This window comes from Gymnodraco acuticeps, unplaced genomic scaffold (genome assembly GCF_902827175.1).
Source record: "Gymnodraco acuticeps unplaced genomic scaffold, fGymAcu1.1, whole genome shotgun sequence".
In the NCBI taxonomy this organism is placed as follows: domain Eukaryota; kingdom Metazoa; phylum Chordata; class Actinopteri; order Perciformes; family Bathydraconidae; genus Gymnodraco; species Gymnodraco acuticeps.
The window spans coordinates 640,659-658,423 of record NW_022991760.1 but is presented as its reverse complement, the minus strand read 5'-3'; the positions used below and the strand labels follow the sequence as shown (position 1 = coordinate 658,423).

The 17,765-nt window shown below is 41.8% G+C and overlaps 1 protein-coding gene across 4 annotated transcripts; it reads right to left on the bottom strand.

Moving 5' to 3' along the window:
- Positions 1-72: 72 nt before the first annotated feature.
- Positions 73-16,187, bottom strand: ydjc (YdjC chitooligosaccharide deacetylase homolog). 4 transcript variants are annotated; one of them, XM_034199290.1, is made up of 7 exons: positions 16,055-16,155; positions 15,346-15,391; positions 11,489-11,664; positions 7,518-7,677; positions 6,011-6,110; positions 4,841-5,018; positions 73-1,375 (listed from the first exon to the last, which is right to left on the bottom strand). In XM_034199290.1, the coding sequence occupies exons 2-7, from the start codon at positions 15,346-15,348 to the stop codon at positions 1,045-1,047; spliced, it is 948 nt and encodes a 315-aa protein (XP_034055181.1). In that variant the 5' UTR covers positions 15,349-15,391; positions 16,055-16,155; the 3' UTR covers positions 73-1,044. The 4 variants fall into 4 exon arrangements, 3 of the variants coding, with proteins under 3 accessions (XP_034055181.1, XP_034055182.1, XP_034055183.1); XM_034199291.1 differs by lacking the exon at positions 15,346-15,391 and having other exon boundaries at positions 16,055-16,187; XM_034199292.1 differs by lacking the exon at positions 73-1,375 and having other exon boundaries at positions 4,526-5,018; positions 16,055-16,156.
- Positions 16,188-17,765: the final 1,578 nt, after the last annotated feature.

The following is a 17,765-nucleotide window of genomic DNA, read 5'->3' as shown; positions in this document are numbered from 1 at the left end:
TGCTAAAGCTGCTCTGTGGGCTTCTAAACATGTAAGAATTAGAGATAGAAAATGACACCTTGAAACATCAGATATCGGTTTGACATCATTTATTCGCTCAGCTGTTCAATTGTTATCTCTGTAACAATTTAAACACAGCAATGTAAAACAAGTTTCAACAGAAACTTTATCAAAATATACAATTTCAAATATCCAGATAAAAATCTATAAATATTACAAAGCGTACTGTTCAATCACATTCACTTAGAGTCCAACATTTGGCAGGTTATCAGATGTTCAGTGCTACACACCTCATCAAATCCACAACGACAACATGGCTTCATTTACTGAGGAATACACGAGCACAAAACTCAAACTATACTCTGAAGATACTTCATCCACAAAACGATTAATTGCATATCAATTGCTCATCGTGTGCAGCCCTGAAAAAATAATGTTTTTAAGAGTAAAAGATAAAATGGGTTGACTGATTGTTATAAAAATCATCCTTCTGTGAGTTTTCCTTTAAAGGAATAACGTTAATTACAACTTCCTTCTGAATTTTTTGGTGACATCACGACAGAGAGGTCAGAGGTCTGGGACGACGACAAAGCAACAGCTGACCCAGATTATTGAACCTATTTGAGCTAAATACCCCTTATTGCATGATAGCACAACCCCGGTGAGCCCCCCCCCCCCCATTAAAAATGACACTTTGTCTTTAAGATTAGAGAGAGAAACATCAGATACCAGTTTTGTTCTCAACTGTAAGGATCTATATAAAGTGAAAGTCTATAACTCAGTCCAACCTCTGCGTTCCTTCATTATTATTAACTTAATTAGTGACTGATTAGTTAGAATTTGAATTCATAAAGTTTTAACAGCATGGCAGTGCACATACTTCTGTGCTTTTAGGAAATGTTTCAATAACAAGATAAGATATGCTATTATAAAAACCACGTCTGGAGTAAAATCCTCACCCCCCACATCACATACTGCTAGTCCGGGCACATTGAGAGTGATTTGTGCTCTAACCACTGTGTCTCTATAGGATCCACACAGTGCTCAGAGGTGTCTGAAGGCACACAGCTGCACCCCCTCCCGGCGGTAGAGGGCCAGCAGGGCGGGGTCCCTCAGCACGCCCAGCTCGTGCTGTCTGTCAGCGGACTGGGAGAATTCGTCGGGGCCCTCCCCACAGCCCCCCTCCTGGGGGAGACTGGGGTACCCCGGGTGGACCATGAGCTCTGCTGTGACCACAGGCTGGTGAGAGCCTGCTGACCGGCTGGAGGGAGAACCTGGGGGCCCCGCAGCCAGCGCCTGGTTTAGGGCCCGCTGCAGGTTGGGGACGGACATGTTCTGGCCCATGGTGGTCAGCCCCAGGTACACATGGGGCCACCTGGGGACAGAGGGGGGACAGTCAGTGTGTGTCAGCCAGAGAGAGGAAAGAACCACTGCATGCATCAGCAGGTTATTATTCAACCTTCAATTAACAACAACAAGTTGCATCAACTCTCATCAGGGACGTGCAGCAGAGGTGGAAAGTAACTAAGTACATTTACTCAAGTACTGTATTTAAGTAAAATGTTGAGATACTTGTACTTTACTTGAGTATTTCCATTTGATGCTACTTTGTACTTCAACCCCACTACAATTCAGAGGTAACTGGTGTACTTTTACTCCACTACATGTATTTAATAGCTTTAGTTGATTTACAGATCTGGATGAATGATGTGAAATATAATCAAGTCTTAAATCAGACTTTAGTTCCACCTGGAGTAAATTCACAAGCTACCCTGCAGTCATTCAAACTAGCTGCACCCGAGTACTTTTCCCACCTCTGTGCAGGGCGACACCTCTGGGGATTAATACATCTAATGGGATTCAAATATTGATCAATCTGTGTTTTAATTGAACCTGCAACAATGTCTGCAGGTTTTGAGTAGACAGTGTGTTCGCCCTGGAAAAAGGACAATTAACTCTTTGGTTCACTCCAAAGGAAAGCTGTGCACAGCCACTCATTGCATCACATTAATGAAGCCATGCCAACACATGGCTGTGTTAGAGAGATCTCAGCTGATTTGATCACCTGCTCACACATTAATACTTCTGCTCCCTCCACCAGTGTGCAGATCTATGAGTGAAAAAGACAGCAGAGTTCAAACACAGTTCCACAGACTGTGTGTGTTGTAAAGTGAATACTCAGCTGTGACACACAACCATTACACTGGGCCGCATGCTTTATCATTAATGTTTCACTAAATCTATCATTAAAGCCACGATACCTGAAATATCATTTTAATCGTCATGAAATGTGGACAAGATGATCAATAGCAGCTCGGTCTGTCTGAGGAACCTGATGATCACAGATTTGGTTCCTTGTACGAATCTATTAAAAGGTCCCATGTCATCTCTACTGATCATAATTCCATTGTTGAGGTCTACTAGAATAGATTTACATTGTTCAATGTTCCACACTCACATTAGTTTCTCATACAGCATCTCTGTAAAGTCTGTGTATTCACTCTCTGTCCTACACGCCTTGTTGGAGCTCCTCCCCCCCCCCTCCCTATGAGCCCAGTGTGATTGGTCAGCTCGCCCACTCTGTTCTGATGAGTCCACCACCGTTACAGCGGAGCATCAGTGATTATGTGTTACAATGGCGTTTGTTAGCAACCAGGAAATGACACCAGTAATGACAAACAGATGAGAACGCTGCGTGGGGTCTGGGTGCCGTGTGGGCGGGACGTTGCGCGGCTCGCTGCTGTGAGGAGCGGACAGTGTGAGCTGGTTTACTGGAGTGGTTTCCTGGTTGCTGCGTGGGGTCGGCGAGACAGCGAGACACAGCGAAACCCAGCCCGAAACCAGCCTGAGCACACACACACACCCGCAGCCTGGCTGTGAGTCTGTGTGTGTGCTCACTGATTGGTCCATTTGGACCAATCCGCGGACTTAACGTAACGGCTCCGCGGACGTAACGTGACGGCTCCGCGAATTGGTTCATTTGGGTATGGTTACGTCACCATACCCAGGAAGAAAAAAATGTCATGTTTACAAAAAACGATATATATGTTAAGACTTTTCTCGTTCTTAATATAGACTATATTTAGGGTCGATATGTGTTGACTTTACTTTAAAATAGCAGATCTCTGTGACCGGATATAGTTTGGTTTAGTGAACGTGTGTCTCTTCCTTGGAGGAACAGCATCGCCCGGACTCCGCTGCTCCTCCGTGCAGAGAGTCTGCAGCGGTGTGTGTCAGCGACGTGCAGTCAGGGGAGGCACGGATTGGCCATCGGGAGAGTCGGGACTTAAACGCCGCGGCTATCTGGCTAGCACTTAGCATGTGGGACCGGACAGCTTTGATCCCCATCGACAGTGGCGATTCTAGAGTCTGTGGGGGCCCCTCGAACCAGCTTTCATCACCATCAGTGGCGCCCCAACACACTCTCCCCCCCCCCCCAGAGCGGAGCAAGGCAACGCAACTTAAAATAAGAAGCAGCATTTTACGGCGTGCTATGCATGGGGCCGCCTGGAGGGGGTTTCCCGACATGTCGTTGCAGTAAATTAAAGGGTGTTTCATGTTGTCGTTGCTGTGGACCTTCTTAATACCTTGGAAAATGCCGTTTAAAAGGTCCCATGTCAGGCTTTTCTGGTTACGACCCGTCCCCTTGTGTGTTATGAAGGTTTTTCTGCATGTAAACGGTCTGCAGAGTCACAAACCCTCAAAGAACACCCTGTAGGGAGTAAAACTCTAACACAGAAAAGACCTGTCTATGCTGCCCCAGAACGCCTCGTTGGACATTTCTCTTTTTCTATTTGTTTCTTCCGGGAACCGCATGACGTCATGCGGTTCCCGGAACCAAAATGGACCAATCCGCGGAGCTCCTCACACACCAGGACCTTTAGCGTAAATGTTCAACTAACAGGGCGTCCCATTGACTTGCAAAGAGCTCCCTGAACGCTGGTAATAGACGAGTTGGGATGGCGGAGAAATGCTCTCCGCAGACCCATTCTCACAGCGTTTATTACTCAATATCAAGCCACACTTATTGTTTTTACTTCGGCTGTGCGTGTTTGTGTGTGCTCAGGATGAGTTTCGCGCTGTCCCGCTGTATCGCCGACCTGGAAACCACACCAGTAAGCCAGCTCACTGAGCAGCGAGCCTCGCAACGTCCCGATCAATCAGAGCACACTGGGCTCACAGGGAGGGGGGGGCAGGAGCCACAACAAGCCGTGTAGGACAGAGAGTGAATACACAGACTATACAGAGATGCTGTATGAGAAACCAATGTGAGTTTGGAAAATTGCACAATTTAAATCTATTCTAGTAGACCTTCCACCTCCTAGACAATGGAATTATGATCAGTAGAAATGGCCATGACATGGGACCTTTAATACTTTTTAATAGCCTTAATTTCCGCAAAATTTATTTATCAACTTTTAATACTTTTTAAGACACCACGGACACCCTGCATGAAAACACAAACTCACTTTGCAGACCATTTTAAAACCTATATAACACACTACAGGAAAGGGAAAAACACAAGTAAGCATAATAGGGCCTCTTTAATAATGCTAAAATATGTTGATTGCCAACAAAAAAGACCTGTGATATAAGCTGTCAATCAAAACAATGTTTTAGATTCTTTCTTTCACTTTATATATTTCATCTCCACTTCAACCATCACCCTCCGCTTGCTCTATAAAAGCCTGTTCACTCTGAAGTCTGTGTGAGGTGGTCCCATTCTGTCCTTATGAACACCAGTTTATCCATCTGATCCCAGGACTCAGGACCCTCCTCTAAGCCTCTGTCAGACCAGTCGAACCATTGAGAGGATTCATTGAGCTCAGTCCACACAGACCTGATTCCGTAGCGGGTGAACACAGGGATGGAGTCCCGAGCGTCCTTCTCCACCTGAGCGTAGAATCTTTGGAGGTGTGCTGGTAGCGCGGGGCAGCCCTGCAGCCCGGGCTCCAGGGGAACACGAGTGAACGGAATGTGGAGGTCTGACAGGACGAGTGCAAACACCTCACGCACCTCTGGAACACAGAGCAGCAACATCAGGACTCAGGTACACATCTACAGAGACATCATACAGGCATATTCCACCTAATGCAGACTATTGTGACCAACAATTAAAGAAAAACATGTCAAACATGTCAAATATAGACCTACAGTAGTCCAAATGCACGATATTGATGATAAAAGTAGTATATATATCCCTCCTGTTGTCTTTGGGTCAAATCTGACCGATTTACTACTTTCATCAATCATAACTTTTTTGTTTTACTTTCGATTGCATTAAGGCTTCATGATGTCCTTCACAGGAGACATTTGAACATAGAAAATTGCTGATCACCACTTTAGTTGCATTTTGGATGATTTAGTCAACTTTGCAACACCCATGGTGTTCCCGGTCACTCGCTCGCACGCACGCACGCACGCACGCACGCACGCAGTGTTTCATGTGTACCAGTAGTCTGATACAATATTTACAGTTTGAAAGGGTGTTAAATGAAATGTGGTGATGATTAATGGTTTTGTGTTAATGTAATAGCAGTTTAAACAGGACCGGTCAAATTTGACCTTGAACACCAAAGTAAGGGGGGGGGGGGGGAACGAAGACAATAGGACTAGGAGGGTTGAATATACTTTTATCATCAATACATATATATTCATGGTTGAATGCAGTTATTGCAGGTCGCTTTGTATAAAAGCGTTAGCTAAATAAAATATAAAAGAGTGGAAGGCTCTGTCCTCAATCAGACTGGTTACACCTGGAGTATTCCTTCACTGTGGTACTTCTACTTTGACTGAAGTACAATATCTGAGTACTTCTCCCACCTCTGCAGGTTTATTTGCCAGTCTTTTGTCGAGGCCTGTTTTTCCTGTTCCTAGTCGATGTTTGCATATTCAAATTTGTTACGTACTGAACTAGCTTGCCCAAGCTGTGTTTGAATGTCAGATCTCTTCACGGATACAAGTCAGCATGTTTAAGTTGCTTTTTCTTCCAGACTTGACTTGACACTACCTGGCAGGACATGGACGTGCTGGTGTCCGTCCATGTGGTGAGGCAGGTGACCCGTCAGATCCCTGAACAGCTGGACCTGTGCCCTTAACTCCAGCTCCACCTGGGAAGGAAAAAGCTCAACTGTAGCAATACCGTAGAGGAGAAACAGGAGTCTGGCTAGTTCCCAGCTATTTGGCCTTAACTTCAGTCAAAAATGCAACAGTTTCCATCTTGTGCCAATTCTGCAGTCATGCAAAATGACCCCACAAACACCTCATTTACACATGTGACACTTAGTTTGATGAGTCACCATCAGGCTAGTTTCAATGTTTCAGTGTTCAAATAATAATGGAACACCACTTTGAACCGGTTGAATCTGTGTTATAGCTCCACACACAGAGCAGCAGAGGACACAGCAGAGAATCACATCTCCAGTTGACTTCAGACAATGCTTGTTAAACACCACGTCATTGAGCAGTACATTTCATCTGTTTGAGTTGACATTTATAAGACATGTAACCACAATTCAATACTTCCAAAGTCACTTATGTTTTGGTTTCTGTTCAGTTTGGTTACCCTCTCTAATGTGTGTTCTTTCTCTTGCTCACTGATTTCCTAACTAGACTCCAGGTGTATTTATGTGGTTGGAGGCTGAACATAAAGAGATCAAGTGTGACCCCACACAGCCAAACAAACGGGGTTGTCTTGTAGAGTGTGACTCTGTGCCAGTAGCCACCCTCCAGCGTGCGTCATGCTCTGGCCTCTGTGTGTTTGATATATTATTACGTTTCTGTCTCAAACATACTTTCCTTTCCAGAGAAAGTTTGGGGTGCACACCGCACAGGATTTAAAACTTTTAAAGTATTTAACTCCTCTGGTCTTTGGGCAGTGTATTGTGCATTGCAGATAACATTAAAAAAATACTTTTACAATAAAGTCCTGCATTCAAAATCTTATTTAAGGAAAAGTACAGTAATTATTAGCATACAATTATACTTAAAGTACTAAGTAAGTAAAAGTACTTGTTATGCCTTATACCCCATTTCAGAACCATATATATTGACTGCATGATGAGTATCAATGCATTAATGTGTTCATTACAGAGGATAAATGATACATAATTATATGTCAATGTTTATTTATCCGTGTATTTAAATGTTGTATTAACTAATAACCTGAATCTGTAAAGTAACTCATCAAATAAATCTAGTTAAGTAAAAAGTCCTACTTGAGTAAATGAACTTCATTCCATTCTACTACTACATTTACTGTATTGTGTTCATTGTTTTCATTCTGCAACATCATGAGTAAAACACAAAAATCTTGACGAGAGATAGATAAAGAATACTCAATATAAAATGTTTGTTGATGGTAAGACTGTTCTTTAAAAGACCCTATGGAGGGGATACACTCAAACTATGGAGCAGCCAGCCAGAGGTGAGCAGTTGAAAGTGTCATGGCTGTTGGCATGTTTTCCAGGGTCCTGTGCCTGTAGGTTGATACATGCTAACACATTGGAGCAGTGTACCTGTTTCATGCTGAGCTGACCTCCCTCCAGGGCCTGGCGGAAGCCCGTCTTCCCGTGGAAGAAGCCGCGCTGGTTGGTCAGGGTGGAGGCCTGCTGCAGGCTGGGGCACACCGGAACGCCCTCTGACAGGTTGGCATGGAGACCCATGGGGATATTGTGCCTAAAAGAAAAGACATCTATCAGAATGGGATGTTGGCTATGTCAGTTGTGCAGAATCCAATGTGCTCCATGAATGATTTGTTTCATAATGTCCTGAGTTTCCTTTAAACACCATGTTATGTTATTCCACCTTACAGTATTTCATTTGACATTCTGTTTTGATCTTATCTTACTCCTCGTTATTGGAGGAGCCTGGAACTGGATTGTCTTTGGCAAAACTCTGCTGTGACTTTTTTGTAAATGACAATGAAGCCTTTGAATCTTTGAACAACAGAGATGGTCTGTGTCAGAAGCACTCTGGAACACAGTGGTTCTCAAACTTTTTTCACTCATGTACCCCCTTTGAAAAAAAAATGCAGCCAAGTACCCCCTGATCAGCGTAAATAAAATTGTTAGGGAAAAAATGCCTATATAAAGAGGTACAGTACAGCGCTGCACCATCAGTGTCTGATTTATTAAAACAACAACATTGTAACTGAGAAACACTTAAATGCTACATTTCAAATGTTTACAATCCATCACTAAATTCATGGCAAACCAATTTTAACATCATGCAATAACACAGAGACGACATTAGTTGCATTGAACTGATCTTTTTAATAAGTTGTACAATGTAGTGAAACATGGGATTGTGCTTCACTGAAGATCTTTGTCATTCTGACAGGGAGGCACCCTGCAGTTATTACACTTCACGTTTTGAAATATGTGTAACTCTGTTAATATAAAACCCACACTGCTCAAACTTCGTTTATTTTCCTAAAATGTTCATATTTATTTATTTTGGGGCGTGGGGAACGAAGAGAAAAAAATATGAGCATTTTATGAGCATGGGATTTTGACCCCTCATATATACATATGCATAATGCTGCGCTATACTTTGCGGCCACACGCCGTTGCCAAGCAACACTTATTGTTTAGGTGTCCTTTGATAAGCAGGCAGTCAAATAATTAACTAGAACTAGCTAGATCTGATAGATTTGGACATAAACGCGAGTGAAGTCTAACCGGACGCGAGAGAGGGATCAGATATCAGATCAGCTGCTGCTGACGGAGAACACGCAGCTCTGCATGATCACAGCTCCGCCGCTGTGACGGACCAGTGAGCAGAGCAAAATTAAATACACTAAGAGTTAGACCTAACACACTTAGCTAGTTTATCTACTCTGGAACTAGCTAAACTAGTTATACCCGACAGTAAACTGTCGGGTCACTTATTACAGGTTCAGCGAGCTGCACGAGACTGACGGGCTGTCAGGAGAGGGAGAGGAAAAGAGAGCACCACGTTTATTTTTCCCATTTTATTATCCAGAATTATTGTAAACTTTTAAATAAAGTAGTTAATCTACTATTAGTAGTTTGTTTAAATGCATTACTTATGTTTTTTTTCCCATTAACATAAAATAAATCTCACGTACCCCCTGCAGTACTCCAACGTACCCCTAGGGGTCCGCGTACCCCCATTTGAGAACCACTGCTGTAACACACATCTCTTGCTGTTCTTTGAATGACGAGTTTGGACATTACACACACATTGTACTGAGGAGCTAGCAGGTATTTTAAAGACAGAAAATATGGAACATTGCATGAACAACCAAGGATGTCATTAACTAGATTAACAAACGTACTTGTTGCTTTTTTCATTATACTAAGCTACAATTACATTTTGCAAGGCTTCTCAAAGCCAACTTACTTTTATCATTTTAAACTTTGTGCCAGGTGTGTGTGCATTGGGATACAACAAGAAGTGTGTGAGTTCTGAGGTGCTTTCACCAAAGGAAACACGCCGACCTGCTGATGCAACACAATATCTACCAAATGTTCCAGGTTGCACGCATCACTGCTTGTCTAGCTGACATCTCTCAGTGGATGTCTGCTCATCACCTCAAGCTCAACCTTGACAAGACTGAACTGCTCTTCCTTCCGGGAAAAGATTGTCCCACTCTTGACCTAACAATCAACATCGGCACCTCTGTTGTTTCCCCGACTCAGACTGCAAGGAATCTGGGTGTGACCCTAGATAACAACCTGTCCTTCACTGCAAACATCGCTGCTACAACCCGTTGCTGCAGATACACGCTTTACAACATCAGGAAGATACGTCCCCAGCTGACACAGAAAGCGACTCAGGTTCTGGTCCAGGCTCTCGTCATCTCACGCCTAGACTACTGCAACTCCCTCCTGGCTGGTCTACCTGCATGTGCCATCCGACCTCTGCAGCTCATCCAGAATGCAGCGGCTCGTCTGGTCTTCAACCTTCCTAAATTCTCCCACACCACTCCGCTCCTCCGCTGCCTTCACTGGCTTCCGGTAACTGCTAGAATCCACTTCAAGACAATGGTACTTGCGTACCATGCTGCGAATGGATCTGGCCCTTCCTACATCCAGGACATGGTTAAACTGTACACCCCAGCGCGTACACTACGCTCTGCATCAGCCAAACGACTCGTTGCGCCCTCGCTGCGAGGGGGACCCAAGTTCCCATCAGCAAAAACACGTGGGTTTGCTGTCCTGGCTCCAAGATGGTGGAATGAGCTCCCCATTGACATCAGGACGGCAGATAGCTTACACATCTTCCGGCGCAGACTGAAAACTCATCTCTTTCGACTCCACTTCGAGCGATAGAACTATTAACGAAGCACTTTTATACTAATAAAGGACTGGCTTACCTAAAGCCAGTTGAGTAGCACTTGAAATGTTTTTGCTCTATGAAACCTGATGTACTTATATGATTCTGTTTTCTTCAAGGTTGTGTCTTCCTGGTCGAATGTACTTATTGTCAGTCGCTTTGGATAAAAGCGTCAGCTAAATGCAATGTAATGTAATGTAATGTAATGTAATGTAAATCCACAGATAAGGTGTGGGTCAAAACCTCAGGAGATGTTTACCTGATGTTTTTCATGGTGAGTGAAGCCAAGCTACTACAGAACTTTTCGAACAGGGGGAGAGGTAGCGTGCACATATTTTGTTCAAAAGCAATTAAACTAAGTAAAACCCATAATACGACAAACAGTTCACACGTGATCAAGGGGTTGTGGTGAAATATTGCTAAATAAGGGGCAGTTTTTACATAGTGGCCAAATACTGGTACTACCCCTCTTTAGGCGCTTTCACACCGCAGTACCTTTCCCACAAAGGTTCATCAGAACTTAGTTCATGAGAACCCTTTAGTTCTCATGAACTGCTCTGCTCGACAGGAAGGCATGATGGGTCATTTGTAACGTCTTGCTCTCAACATCGGCTTTATGCGCTACTGAGCAACTGTCATAGGAATAAACGAGGCCCGTGGAATGAGTAAATCAATTACCCAGTAGCAACATTTGAATGAACCTTTATTTAAATAAAGTCCTATTTATTAAATGATGTCCTAAAATTGGTAAAATACCCCAAAAGCCGAATCCAGAGTTAGTTTCCCTCTCAATTCATTTGACACAGCTGAGACTGGGTGTGATGTAGCAGCTGGGAGGCGGTTACGGAGAAAGCAAATGTGTGTGCTCTACGAGCCACGTGGATGAGGGAAATCACCGGAAGTTTTACGGAATATCCGGGAAACCATTGTTGTGTTGGATATTGGATCTTCGACAAAAAACTACAAAACTACGTTCTTGCCTGGACATTGGATAATGATTCCCTGCATAAGATTCACTTTTTGGAGGCTCAGTGGCAGTTTTATTTTGAGTACATTTTCTGTTTTGTTTCTTTATTTTTCGCCACTACCATAACATTGATCATATAGACAGAGTTTTTTACTTACATAAGTTGATTGTAACACTGTTTTAGTTACTCAAAAGCATGCCCCGTCGCCGTGACCGTACCTCTGAGCCAGATCTGCCGCCTCCTTGGCAGCACAGCCGTTGACCAGCAGGGACACATTGGAAATGCCTCCAGACTTGAAGCAGTCCACAATCCCCTGGTTTCTTCTGGGACAGTAGCCAAAGTCATCTCCCGTCACCACCAGCATCATTCTGGGCTGTGGCATTATTGCTGATCTCTGTGAGCACACAGGAGACAAATGAACGCTCATCATTAGCCTGCATTAGTAAGGAGACGATAACCCCAAATGCTCCAGATGTTTATATCATTGTAGCTCGCTGCCTTCAGTGTTTGAGTGTTGGTCTGAATGGTTGAATGAGAAACAGCTCAAAGTGTACATTTACATTTCCGTAAATCACTCGCAGCAGTGAGACTCACACCTCCAGCCATCTGCACTTTAATAAGCCATTTTCTGCATTAGATAATATTTCAGCTGTGACTCTTGCTCACACATGAGTGCACGACACAAGCACTTTTTTAAAAAGTCACTCGAGAATGACAACTGGATTATTACAGACAACTTGGAAACAAATAAAAAACATAATGTTTGATTGATTGACTGATTGAGGAAAGTGAAAAAGACAACTTTCTCTTTGTGTTCAAATAGAAACGTAATTGAACATTAGCTTCCATCAACCTTAGCAAACACACACATATATATATATATATATATATATATATATAAATGGTACCACAACTTGGCAACTTATTAGCAATAGCTGTGACTTTGAATTCAAATGCAAAAATATTATTTACATAATAATACATTATTATTTGTAACAATTTTTGATCGTCATAATAAGATTACGTAGGTACACACTGATGACATGTCTTTTAAATGTTCCTAGAACTACTAAGTATCTACGGAGCCCACCTGGTGACATTGGTGAGAAAAATATTAATACGTGGCTACGAGTTAATAATGCGTGGGCACGAGTTAATAATGTGTGGGAACGAGTTAATAATGCATGGGCACGAGTTAATAATACGTGGCCACGAGTTAATAATGCGTGGCCACGAGTTAATAATGTGTGGGAACGAGTTAATAATGCGTGGGCACGAGTTAATAATACGTGGCCACGAGTTAATAATGCGTGGCCACGAGTTAATAATGCGTGGCCACGAGTTAATAATGCGTGGCCATGAGTTAATAATGCGTGGGCACGAGTTAATAATGCGTGGCCACGAGTTAATAATGCGTGGGCACGAGTTAATAATACGTGGGCACGAGTTAATAATACGTGGCCACGAGTTAATAATGCGTGGGCACGAGTTAATAATGCGTGGCCACGAGTTAATAATGCGTGGGCACGAGTTAATAATGCGTGGCCAGTGGCCACGAGTTAATAATGTGTGGCCACGAGTTAATAATGCATGGCCACGAGTTAATAATGCGTGGGCACGAGTTAATAATACGTGGCCACGAGTTAATAATGCGTGGCCATGAGTTAATAATGCGTGGGCACGAGTTAATAATACGTGGCCACGAGTTAATAATGCGTGGCCACGAGTTAATAATGCATGGGCACGAGTTAATAATACGTGGCCACGAGTTAATAATGCGTGGCCATGAGTTAATAATGCGTGGGCACGAGTTAATAATACGTGGCCACGAGTTAATAATGCGTGGCCACGAGTTAATAATGCGTGGCCACGAGTTAATAATGTGTGGGAACGAGTTAATAATGCGTGGGCACGAGTTAATAATACGTGGCCACGAGTTAATAATGCGTGGCCATGAGTTAATAATGCGTGGCCACGAGTTAATAATGCGTGGCCATGAGTTAATAATGCGTGGGCACGAGTTAATAATGCGTGGCCACGAGTTAATAATGCGTGGGCACGAGTTAATAATACGTGGGCACGAGTTAATAATACGTGGCCACGAGTTAATAATGCGTGGGCACGAGTTAATAATGCGTGGGCACGAGTTAATAATGCGTGGCCACGAGTTAATAATGCGTGGGCACGAGTTAATAATGCGTGGCCAGTGGCCACGAGTTAATAATGTGTGGCCACGAGTTAATAATGCGTGGGCACGAGTTAATAATGCGTGGCCACAAATTAGTTATTATGTTCCCACGCATTAGTAATTCGTGGGAACACAATAATTATTACGCAATAACTAAATCCAGATAGTCTATAGAAACTGATGACTGAGTGACAACCATAGACTGTATATATAAAGGTGACAACACTAGCTAATCTCTGTACCGTAGGCTACGGCTATTATCGCGAAGCATGGATCATTTTGATTTGATTTCATTTTATTTTCATTTGGGTATGAATTATAATGATATTCTGCAATCCCTTGCAGTTAAGCACAGTGTCATCCTTAGCAAACGGCACTTGATTCGGCTGCTGAAAATGCACGGTTTGAAACGTAGTTGAGTAAAGTTGGAACGATATTGGCAGATTCTGATTTCACGGATCAATAACTCATGAACAAAACGTTGTTCAGACACAAATGACGTCTCCTAAGTACCGTGGTAAGGTTGACAACGAACTACAATCACATGTTGATCAAAAAAAGCCAATATGCGCCGTCCTCGCTCCTCGCTGGACACATTACATTGGTCTCTATCTGCAGCCGGAGAAGAAACGAGTGCTCAGGGACCGTCTGCAAAGTGCAACTCCGAAAAAAGAGAATATAATAATATTCAATCACTTCACTATTCTACAGTATATTACTACCAAACTCATTACACACATCAATAGTCTCATGTTGCTCATACTACAGCAGAGAGTTTGGAAGAATATGGTTTGGAATAATTTTGGTGAATATTTATAGTGTATAATAGTAACGTTATTGAAGATGATGCCATATTTATTGAAGATTTTACACTATAAATATTCAGCAAAATTATTCAAAAGCACATTCTTCCAAACTCTCTGCAGTATGTATGAGCAACACATGAGACTATTGATGTGTGTGGTGAGTTTGGTAGAAATATACTGTATACTGTCTCCAGTTTGGAGGACAGCACGTATTGGCTTTTTTTGATCAACATGTGATTGTAGTTCGTTGTCAACCTTACCACGGTACTTAGGAGACGTCATTTGTGTCTGAATAACGTTTTGTTCATGAGTTATTGATCCGGGAAATCTGAATCTGCCAATATCGTTCCAACTTTACTCGACTTGTTGTCACTCAGTCATCAGTTTCTATAGACTATCTGGATTTAGTTATTGCGTAATCATTATTGTGTTCCCACAAATTACTAATGCGTGGGAACATAATAACTAATTTGTGGCCATGCATTATTAACTCGTGGCCACGCATTATTAATACGTGGCCACGTATTCATATTTTTCTCACCAATGTCACCAGGGGGGCTCCGTAAGTATCATATAAAATAAAAAAACATTAAAAAAGCTTGCACCAAGATATTAACTAACAAAAAAAGCTTGCTCATTCCTCTTTATCATTCCTCTGGAGATTCTGGTAAAAGAACACATATCCCAGTACAAGTGTAGGGGGAAGAAAGCCCAGTAGCAGGTAAACCAATGTAATAACACAGCAATACATGGGTTAATCCAGAGCGGGAGGACATTTAGACCTTAACATTTGAACAATTTGAACCCTTTCTTTCTAATTTTTCAGTTTTGTATTTGAGAAAATCAGGTAGTAAACATCATAAAACCTGATTTGGCCCGCTCAGACCTCAATGCTTACATATTTAATTTGATGTTTTATTTGTTACTTTTTGACAGTGCTTAATAGTGGGCTAGAACTATGAAATCAATAGAAAGCAATTTTAAAAATGCTATCAACCTCTTGATCTAACTATAATTGAATCACAGTTGTGTTCATTTTGAGTTAATTGATAAGAAAAAGTGTTAATTATTGCAATATTACCATGTTTAGGCTCCATGGTGTCAATCACAAAGAGGGATTTCATATTCTGTGAAAATACAGCAATACATTTAAAACATACTATGCTTAATTATATATAAAGATTTCAATGTATTAAAGATAATAAGTTGTACTGTAGGCAATTCAATTCTGTAACTATAATTACTTCAATTAAAGAAACAGGGTTGTAAATCTGACTCATATTAGCTTTTACCTCAGGAATTAATGCTAAACTGCGGAATGTAATGCTACGTTCAAGGCAAGGACAGACTTATATTTAACTATAGAAAGAGAACTTTGAAATGAAGCTGTCTTATGCTGATAATATGGGTAACAGGGTTTGGTTGGTTAGGGTGCCACACTCACAAGAAAAGTATAACAAATAAAAGAGAGGACAGTGACAGTGTACAACATAATGCTCTAATTGACTGTCCATTAACTCTGGTTATCTCCTTTGTGGTGCGGTGTAGTATCTGTAGATACTAGTTGATTACACACTACAATGGGGACCAAATAGATATTTGAATAAAACACCACAGTACCCCAGAAGTGAACCTACTCCATTCTATTCATTCGCCGGCTCATAAGGTGACATTGAAAAGCACAGAGGATTTATGAAGGGAGCAGCTGTAACACCGGAGGCACGTTACCTCTTGTGGCTTCCACTAACAGAACATTATCCTATTTTATGAACTCAAAATCTTAATCTTACCCATTGTACTTCACACGTTCGTCCATACGTGTCCGAAGCCACCTAAACACGGTGGAAATAAAGTGCACTTCCGACTAGCACACAGCACCGGTGTAGTGTGTAAGCAGAGCACGGCGCCCTCTGTTGCACAAACCGAACATGGCGTCCCACCCAGCCGCCCAACACAACTTTCAAAATAAGACTTCTAAATATCAAATGAACAAAACCGACAAAACTGGATACTAAGGCATTCTTTAATTAATCTCTTATGTATTGTGCTAGTGGAGCCTCGCATCGGCCAAACCACTCCTGTGTGTGGGATTGCCCACAATATTGAGTATGTAAGTCGCTTTGGATAAAAGCGTCTAACAAGTAACATGTAATGTAATGTGTGTTGATTGTTATGTGTAACTGCCCAAAGACTGCAGTCGGAAATGAGCTTTTAGCTATAATGTGGCATAAAGCATATCTTCTCTTTGAGATTAATGTATTTTTATGCATGGTCCTTGTTCAATAAAGAGCTCATATTTACAATACTAATAATAAATAATAATGTTGCCCTTAGTTAACCTTCTTAACACATATAGGTCTACTACGTGTAACATGTAAACAATGTAACACACCAATTTATAATAAATATTGTTGTACATCTGATATAACTTCATGGCCTTTATTTTATTATCCTCTTTTTCAACAGAAATGTTGAAGTGTAAATACGTTTTACTAAGAACAAGTGAGTTATTTCTAGTTTTTAAGTGTAAAGTTAGCCACTGCCGGTTCACTGGAAAGTCTCCGGCAGATAAGCGATATCATAAAGCGGTCAGAAAACTAGTTCAACACCGTGTCTTTCATCAGGACTTGATTTATACATTTATTTAAAATGTAAAATGTTTTTATGTATGTATATTCTCAGATGTGGGAGAAGGACAAGTACTCAGGTGTGGTACTTCAGCAAAAGTACCAGGGTTTCAAAAATACTCTAAGTAAAAGTCAGAAATGTTAAGTAAAAGTAGAAAAGTATCAGAATCAAAATAAACGTATAGCGACAGTAAAAGTAGTCATTGTGCAGATTGGTCCATTTCAGAATAATATATATGATATGTTTTATAATGATTGATCATGAAAGTGTTCTCAAAGCTGGTAAAGGTGCAGCTAGTTTGAATGACTTTGTATACTGCAGGGTAGCTGGTGGATTTACTCCAGGTGGAACTAAAGTCTGATTCAACACTTGATTATATTTCACATCATTCATCCACATCTGTGAAGTAATTGAAGATATTAAATACATTTAGTGGAATAAAAGTACACGTGTTACCTCTGAATTGTAGTGGAGTAGAAGTACCAAGTACTCAAGTGAAGTACAATTGTACTTAAGTAAATGTAGCCTACTTATTTACCAACCCCCTGTATATTTTGTATATATTTCATTTACCCACACCTCACCCGAACAGTTTTCCTGAACATAACTTCGGCGGTGAACAGCCTCTGCACACACAGCTGTTATCACAAACTGTGACTGTACAGACAGACCGGTTCTCTCAGGTGTTCTCATGTCATCATGACGCCTGGAAGATTATTTACACAGGCTCTATGACCTGGAGCCACAACTCACAGGCTTTATCTGATATCCTACACCACTGAAGGTCATATCTGGTGACACAGCGTTTTCAATGCACAGCATAAAAGGAACATTTAGGGAACAGAAAAGCTTAAAATACAAAAGTAGCTAAAT

Bases quoted from the DNA above. Each gene is read 5' to 3' on its own strand.
- ydjc (XM_034199290.1), bottom strand. The intron at 7,678-11,488 runs GTACGGTCACGG...CTTTTCTTTTAG, and splicing joins GCGGCAGATCTGGCTCAGAG to GCACAATATCCCCATGGGTC. The intron at 1,376-4,840 runs GTCTGTGTGGAC...CTCTGTCCCCAG, and splicing joins TTCACCCGCTACGGAATCAG to GTGGCCCCATGTGTACCTGG.